At 39.8% G+C, this 8,613-nt stretch overlaps 1 protein-coding gene and 1 non-coding gene across 2 annotated transcripts; one reads left to right on the top strand and one right to left on the bottom strand.

Moving 5' to 3' along the window:
- Nucleotides 1-1,451: 1,451 nt before the first annotated feature.
- LOC133813739 (small nucleolar RNA R71) lies at nt 1,452-1,558 on the bottom strand. The gene has a single exon (XR_009884741.1). It is a non-coding gene; the product is annotated as a small nucleolar RNA R71 (small nucleolar RNA).
- Nucleotides 1,559-1,646: 88 nt separating this feature from the next.
- On the top strand, nt 1,647-3,368 carry LOC133820410 (uncharacterized). Its single transcript, XM_062253444.1, has 3 exons — nt 1,647-2,152; nt 2,270-2,608; nt 2,840-3,368. Exons 1-3 carry the CDS (start codon nt 1,647-1,649, stop codon nt 3,366-3,368), a joined length of 1,374 nt encoding a protein of 457 aa, XP_062109428.1.
- The last annotated feature ends 5,245 nt before the right edge of the window (nt 3,369-8,613 follow it).

Here is an 8,613-nt window from a genome sequence, read left to right as displayed (position 1 = left end):
TCTGTGACAATTCCCAATCTAGTTTCATTCTCCTTTTCTTTAATTTTCTATGTTATTGTTTATGTTTAGTTTGATTATGGATATGAATACTGAGATTATGAGCTAAACTCTTATTTAGGGATTTGATGGATATTGACTGAGATTATTCCATGGATTAATGCTATTTGATTGTTCTTTCTTCCTTGTTTATGTGATTTGTTCATTTTTGTGCTTAATACATGTTTGAGATTGATCACCTTAAGCATGATTCATGATCCTAATATGAAATCTGAAAAGTGAATATTAGGAATGCTCTAAATGAATAAACATAGGTTTTGGTGTGAAACGAAAGTATTTGCATAGCTTGTGTGACTTTTAGATTATTGCTTAATGCGAATTGTTTGTTGTGCTATCTCAGAGATGCAGTAGTTGACATGCAATTTAGTACCTTTATGATCTTAAAAGAGTTTAGGTGATTTTATAATCTGTCATCACACAGGAGGAAGAAGAATAGTTAACTAGTATTGACAATTGGGTAATCAAAGCAATTGAAATCATATTCCTAATTTCACATCCATTGTTAAACCCCTTTTTAATTGTTGTTTTGCTTGTTTTGTTTTCTGCATTATTATTTTAACACCAAATTTTATTGTTGCCAAATAGAAATATAGATCCAATTTTGTTAGTACTTAGCTGCAATTCCCTTGGGTTCGACCTCACCTGTGTAAGTTACTACTTGTATGATACGTGCACTTGCGTGTAATAAAAATATCGCAACAAGTTTTTGGCGCCATTGCTGGGGAATTGTTTAGTTGATATTACGTTAATTGGATTAAATTCTAATTTGGTTTTCTTTTCACTTTTTGCTAACTTTTTTGTGTCCAATTCTTCTTATCTCATCTCAGGTACCATTGGTTTATGCGACGTCAAGGACTAGCTGCAAGAGTGCATGTTGATCCTGAGATAGAGAAGACTTACCGGCAAAACAGAAAAAACAAAAGGTTGGAAAGAGTTGTACAAAGGATTGAGCAAGGGAAGTTATGGCCAATAACGGTGATAATGGGGGTGCTGTAGAAGACCCGGCTAATGGTTAGAATCCACTCGACCGTAGCCTGAGGGACTATGTGTTGCCAACAATGACAGGGGTCCAGTCTTGTATAAGACCACCCACCGTAGATGCAAACAATTTTGAGATAAAGCCAGCCATACTTCAGATGGTTCAATCCACTGTCCAGTTTGGGGGACTACCCACTGAAGACCCAAACATGCATCTCTCTAACTTCATGGAGCTCTGTCAGACATTTAAGATGAATGGAGTCAGTGATGATGCAATCAGACTCAGATTATTCCCATTTTCTCTGAGGGAGCGAGCCAAGAGTTGGTTGGTATCATTGCCACCTAACTCAATCAATACATGGAATGATCTTGCACTAAAGTTTCTCTCCAAGTTCTTCCCTCCAGCCAAGGCAGCTAAGCTAAGGGGGGAGATCAACAACTTCTACCAACTGGATAATGAATCTCTATATGAGGCGTGGGAGAGATTCAAAGAATTGATAAGAAAGTGTCCGCATCACGGAATAGAGAAATGGATGCTAGTCCATAATTTTTAGAATGGGTTGTGTGGTACTACTCGCACACTCATTGATACAGCAGCTGGTGGTGCGTTTATGAGAAAGAGCGCCAATGAGGCATATGACTTGTTGGAAGAAATGGCCATGAATAATCAGCAGTGGCCAAGTGAAAGAAGCTCTTCAAGGAAAGTGGCCGGTATGTATGAAGTGGATGCAATTTCGAAATTGACTGCTCAAGTTGAGGCCTTGACTAAGCAATTGCAAGGCAATATAATAACAACTCCAGTGCAACAGGTCCAGACTCTGTGTGAAATATGTGGGGGCTCTCATGCCTATGAACAGTGTCAGTATGCTGATGTAAACAACATGCCTATGGAGCAAGCTCAGGCTATTGGGAATTTTCCTCGACAGAGCAACAATAACCCTTACTCCAATTCCTTTAATCAAGGGTGGAGGAATCATCCCAATTTTTCTTGGAAGAATGATCAACAAGGCCAAACTTCAGTTCAGCCATCACAACAACCATTTCAACAACCACCTCCTGGGTTTTACCAACCGCCCATGCAACGACAACAGAATCCTATGAGACAGCCTGATACTTAGTCTGATGTTCTTAATCAATTCATGACTGAAACGTGGTCTTCTATTAGAAATTTGGAGAACCAGATTGGGCAATTGGCTACTCTTATGGCCAACCGTGCTTAAGGTAACCTTCCTAGCACCACTGAAGTCAATCCAAAAGAAGAGTGCCAGGCTATTACATTGAGAAGTGGGAAGAAATATGAAGAGCCAAGTGTGGAGCAGTCAGATGAAGACAAGGTTCAGGATCAACAAGCACAGGGCACAGTGGAAAAGAAGCAAGGTGAAAACAAGGTTACTGAATACCTCCCAACCAAAGAAGCTACACCACAAGTGATCATAGATCACCACATCAATATTCCCTACCCACAAAGGCTCCGCAAGAACAACCTTGATAAGCAATTCTCAAAGTTCCTTGAAATATTCAAGAAACTACATATCAATATCCCATTTGCGGAGGCCTTGGAGAAAATGCCAAGGTATGTTAAATTCATGAAGGATATTTTGGCCAAGAAAAGGAAGTTGGAGGAATATGAGACAGTGGCACTTACTGAGGAGTGCAGTGCAATCTTGCAGAAGAAACTACCTCCCAAGCTTAAAGATCCGGGTAGTTTCAATATTCCATGTTCTATAGGGGGCTCAGTCAAAACAAAAGCTTTATGTGATTTAGGGGCAAGTGTGAATCTAATGCCTCTATCTATTTTTCGAAGGCTAAAATTGGGAGAAGCTCGCCCTACAACGGTTTCCTTTAAGATGGCTGATCGCTCCATTAAACATCCTCGTGGAGTGATAGAGGATGTCTTGGTGAAGGTGGGTAAATTTATTTTCCCCGCTGATTTCATAATTCTTGACATGGAGGAAGATGCAAACATTCCCATTATTTTGGGAAGACCATTCTTAGCCACGGGACGAGCTTTAATCGATGTACAAAAATGGGAGTTAAGGTTGCGAGTCCAAAATGACGAAATAAGTTTTAATGTCTTTGCAGCAACTGAAATTCCTACATGTTGTATAGTTGATGTGGAGAATGATTGTCAAGAATCAATTGGTAAAAAGAAGAAGAAGACCAAAGAACGATTTCAAACAGTTCGACGTCGTATGAAAAGATCATTGTGTGGCAAGTTTGAAGGTTTCGATGACATTGGGGATAATTTCAATATTCTCAACAGTAGAAGGGAATTTTCCTCGTATGACACGATGGCTCTCAAGGATGCAAGGGGTGGACTTGACCCAAGTTGAAGGTGTAGAGAACTGAGCGTCCAGCTAAAGACGTTAAATAAAGCGCTCTTGGGAGGCACCCCAAGTTTTTACAGTAATTTTTGTTCAGTTTGAGACATTCTAAGTTTTAATTTTTCTTATTTATTTATGTAGTTTTTTTTATGTAATGAAAAAAAAAAAATTGGGCCATTAGCGCGACCGCGCTCACAGAGAGCCAGGCCAAACGTGGCCACTAGCGTGACCGCGCTCGACGCCGAACATACGCGGCTCTGTAGGACGGTAGCGCGATCGCGCTATATGTGCCGCGACCGCGCTGGAGCGCAACAGAGTGTTTAAAACACAATTTTTTTCACTTTTTCTTCATTTTTTCCTCAGCCACCGCATTTTGGTTATCCTCCACCTGAGGGAGATGGTGGTGAGGGTCCTTCGTCGTGAGATGTTTGAGTTGTCAAGTAAGTTTCTTTTTCCTTAGCTTTTCTTTAAAACATTGGGGACAATGTTTAGATTAAGTTTGGGGGAAAGGAATTTATTGTTGTTTGAGTGTTTGTCTTTTATGTGTGTCTTGTGCTAGTGTGTCTTGTTTAGGGTGTTTAGAGTGTCTGATAAATCAAGTTGATGATGATTAGCTGATGATAATGATTGAATGGATCGCTTGTATAGCTGGATGAAATGAAAGCCATAAAATTGAACAAAATCTGTGTGCTTGGTTGAATGTTTCTTTGAGTTGCTTGGGTCTATCTAAATATGTGAGAGCTTGATCATGATTTTTAGATAAATCTCGTGCATTTGATGATATTTATGCTTGCTTAATTTTAGTTTAAGGAAAGATGGATGATTATGCTTAGAACTTGCTTGCTTTCTACTTGAGGCGAAATCATAGATAATGCATACTTAGGAAGGTGATTTAGGCAATTTTTTTGGAACGATTGAGCCTTTCAAGCCAACCTTGATTAATTTAATCCCTAGTTGTCCTTTTTGAGCCTAATGTTACATTCTTTGTTTTGATACCTATTTTGAGCTTACTTTAAACATGTTATTATATTTCCTTCCCTTGAATGATTACCGTGAGCATACAAGTGAATGATGATTGGGGGATTGGTTTTGTAATAGGGTGTATTGTGGAGTGTTATAAATAAAAAGATTGAGACTCTTTTTTAAAAAAAAAAAAGGATATTGAAAGTAAACTACACTCCTTTAAATTAGTGTAGTTTGAAAAAAAAAGGATATAATAAAAAAAAAACAAGTTTGGGGGAGTGTAGTTTGAAAAAAAAAAATCTAAGTGTGAATTATCTCAATCTTGAAAAAAAAAAAGAAATATTGGGATTGTTTGTGAACTGTAATGTGGATATCAAGTGTGGTTTGTATGGTTTGTATGCTTATGGTAATTTAGAGCCTAAATGACATCTCGTCTACCCATGCCTAAGCCTATCGTTATAAGCTATAAAAACCCTATTGATTCTTGAGCATGTGTTGTCTATATTAGTGGAGAGTAGTAAGTGATGCAAGCATATGAGATAATAAGATTTGATGGTTGTGGTGAGTAATTTGGTAAGTTTAAATAGATTCAAATGCATGTTATTTATTGATCATGATCAGGCGAACATATATTTGTTTGGAATTGAGTGAGTTGAAGAAATATTTTGATCAAAATTTTAGATTATCATGATGGCTGGATTTTCTGAAAACTATATGAGCATGACAAACATAATTTGGAGGCTTGATTCGTTGTCAATTTGATTTGTCTTTGCTTAGTTGTTTTAGGTTTTAGGTTTGAACATAGATAAGAGTTTTCTGCCAGTGCAACAAAAAAGGAGGCTGCTCGACAAACATAGATCAAAGGCTCTGAAGGAAGAAGTCGAGAAGCTAAAGGAGAATAGATTCATCCGGGGTAGTGTTTTATCCATCCTGGGTCTCTAATCTCGTACTGGTTCCAAAGCCGAATGGCAAATGGAGAATGTGTGTGGACTTCACAGACCTTAATAAAGCCTACCCTAAGGATTGTTTCCCACTCCCTAGAATCAACCAGCTGGTCGATGCCACTGCAGGGCACGAGATTCTCTCATTCATGGATGCATATTCCGAGTACAATCAGATCAGTATGCATCCCCCTGACGAGGATCACACTAGCTTTCATACTGATACAGGGCTTTATTGTTACAAGGTAAGGCCCTTCAGTTTGAAAAACGCTGGTGCGAATTACCAGCGATTAGTCAATCACATGTTCAAAGAACTGATCGGAACAAACATGGAGGTTTACGTCAACGACATGCTGGTCAAGTCGAAGAAGGCAGAAGGACACATAGGGGACTTGCAAGAGTGCTTCAACGTCTTGAACAAATATCAGATGAAGTTGAATCCCCTCAAGTGCTCCTTCAGAGTTGGATCAAGGAAATTCTTGGGATTTATAGTAAACGCACGAGGAATTGAAGCCAATCTCGAGAAGATCAAAGCCCTGGTCAATATGAAATCGCAAACAAAAATCAAAGATGTTCAGAGCCTAACCGGGAGAATAGCTGCTCTCAATAGATTTATTTCCAAATCAACAGACAAATGTGTCCCATTTTTTAATCTACTCAGAGGCAACAAGAAATTCGAATGGACGGAGGAGTGCGAACAGGCTTTTCAAGCCTTAAAAACTCACATGTCGCAACCACCGATTCTAATAAAGCTGGTCAATAAAGAAAAATTATTCATCTACTTGGCGATCACAGAATACGCTGCTAGTGATGTCTTAGTAAGAGAAGAGGAAGGCGTGCAAAAGGCTGTTTATTATGTAAGCAAAAGGCTAATAGGAGTGGAGATGCGATATCCACCTATTGAAAAATTAGCCTATTGCCTGATTTTAGCCTCTAAAAAATTAAGGCCATACTTCCAAGCTCACCCAATCACAGTTCTGACCGACCAACCTCTACGACAAGTTCTGTAGAAACCAGAATCCGCAGGCCGATTATTGAAATGGGCGGTTGAACTTGGGCAGTTTGATATCTCTTACTTGCCACGAGCAGCGATAAAAGGACAGGCTCTGGCCAATTTCGTCGCAGAACTCACTGGGCTTCCAAACAGCAAGCAGCCAGAAGGGCCTGAAGAACCTGAGTCTCAAAGTCAAATTCCTTCTTGGAAGTTGTTTACAGATGCCTCTTCTAATGAGCACCACGCAGGAGCAGGAGTGATTTTGATAATGCCTGAGGGACATCGATTTCATTGCGCAATCAGATTCGACTTCAATGCCTCTAACAACGAAGCCGAATATGAAGCACTTATCGCAGGATTACGTCTAGCCAGAAGCATATACATATAGTCACTTGATATCTACAGTGACTCTCAACTAGTGGTCAATCAAATCAATGGAGAATATCAGGCCCGAGGCTTAAAAATGGTTGCTTACTTAGATAAAGCGAATGATCTATTGGCGCAGTTTGATAAGTACACTCTCCAGCAAGTTCCTCACGACCAAAATTCAAACGCTGATGCTTTGGCCAAGTTAGCAAGTGCCAAGGATGCTGACACTCTAAACATAGTGCCGGTTGAACGACTATCTACACCGAGCGTCCGAGTAGAAGAGACCTCTTTGGTGATTCAAGAGGCGGATACATGGATGGCACAATACATAGAGTATTTGAGAAAGGGTGTGTTGCCAACAGACAGAAACAAAGCCAAGACCCTTCAGCGATAAGCTGCTAGGTTAATCCTGGTCGATGGAATTTTATATAGAAGGGAATACTCAATGCCACTCTTCAGGTGTATTTTGGAAGAGAAAGCCAATGAATTGATGAGAGAGTTCCACAAAGGTTTTTTTTGGGGATCATGCTAGGGGGCAGAGTTTATAAAAAAAGATCTTAAGGCAAGGATACTTCTAGCCAACAATGAATGAAGACTCGATGGAATTTTTCCGAAGGTGTGACAAATGCCATACGTTCTCAAAAATTCCATGAGCAACCCCTACTGAGCCAAAACAGATGCAAAGTTTGTGGCCGTTCGCAGTCTGGGGTATAGATCTAATCGGATCTCTGCCCACAGGAAAGGGCGGCGTCAAGTACGCCGTAGTGGTCGCCGATTACTTCACTAAATGGGCCGAAGCTAAACCACTTGCAACCATAACGACCAAGAAAGTGTTGGATTTCGTAGTCAAAAACATCGTGTGTCGCTATGGATTGCCAAGAAATATTGTCTCAGACAACGGTACCCAGTTTGATAGTGATTTGTTCACAAATTTTTGCAAGCGGCATGGAATTATCAAGAGCTTTTCTTCAATTGCTCACCCTCAAGCGAACGGACAAGTCGAAGCAGTCAATAAAACGGTAAAGGATACTCTGACGAAAAGGCTTGAAGAAGCGAAGGGGGCATGGCAGAGCAATTGCCTAAGGTCCTGTGATCGTACTGAACTTCCCATTGAACAGCAACAGGCCATACTCCATTTTCCTTAGCTTATGGATACGAGGCTATGTTGCTTGTTGAGTTAGATCCTCCATCCCATCGAAGAATAGCGTACGATCAAGGCTCTAATAGCCAGAAATTGATGGAATCTCTAGATTTGGTTGATTAAAATGAGAGCAAGCCCAAATCCAGGTAGCAGCTTACCAGCAAAAGGTCGCCCAGTATTTCAACTATAAAGTACGCGAAAGGAAATTCAATGTCGGAGATCTGGTACTTCGAACGATTTTCCTCAACACCCGTGACCAGGCTGCTGGAGTACTCGGGCCTAATTAGGATGGACCATACCAAATTGAAGAAGTCCTCCATCCAGGCACTTACAAACTTGCTCACTTAAATGGAGATCTCATACCTCGATATTGGAATGGAGAACACCTGCGCAAGTACTATCAATAAACAATTCTTCTTAAAGAATTGGCTTGTATTAATTTTACTTTTTACAAGTTATTAAAAAGGATCAGTCATTTTATGTGACTGGTCGCTTATAAGTGTAAGATCATTTTGTTGATCACTCGTACAGACATGTTTTGTCCATTTATTACGAGAAATAAAAGGGATTGTGCACAGCCAGTCATTCTTGCCAACTATTGTATTTATTACAAGTATTTTCTCATTACGTGTGTTATTTTGTTGTATTATCATTTTACAAGTCTTTATTACGAGCAGAAATGTTCGAACAGGTTTTAGTCAAGGCATGTGACAGAGGACTTAAAGCTCCTCAATCACTTGGGGGGCATAAAAGGCATCTAGTAAGCAAAGCATATCGACAGGTATGTAAACACACAAGAAAAATAAGTAAAAGCATGCTACGGTACTTAGAGTAGTTTTCAAACAA

The sequence above is a fragment of the Humulus lupulus genome, chromosome 1, assembly GCF_963169125.1.
Source record: "Humulus lupulus chromosome 1, drHumLupu1.1, whole genome shotgun sequence".
Lineage (NCBI taxonomy): Eukaryota > Viridiplantae > Streptophyta > Magnoliopsida > Rosales > Cannabaceae > Humulus > Humulus lupulus.
This window is presented reverse-complemented; position numbering and strand designations above follow the sequence as displayed.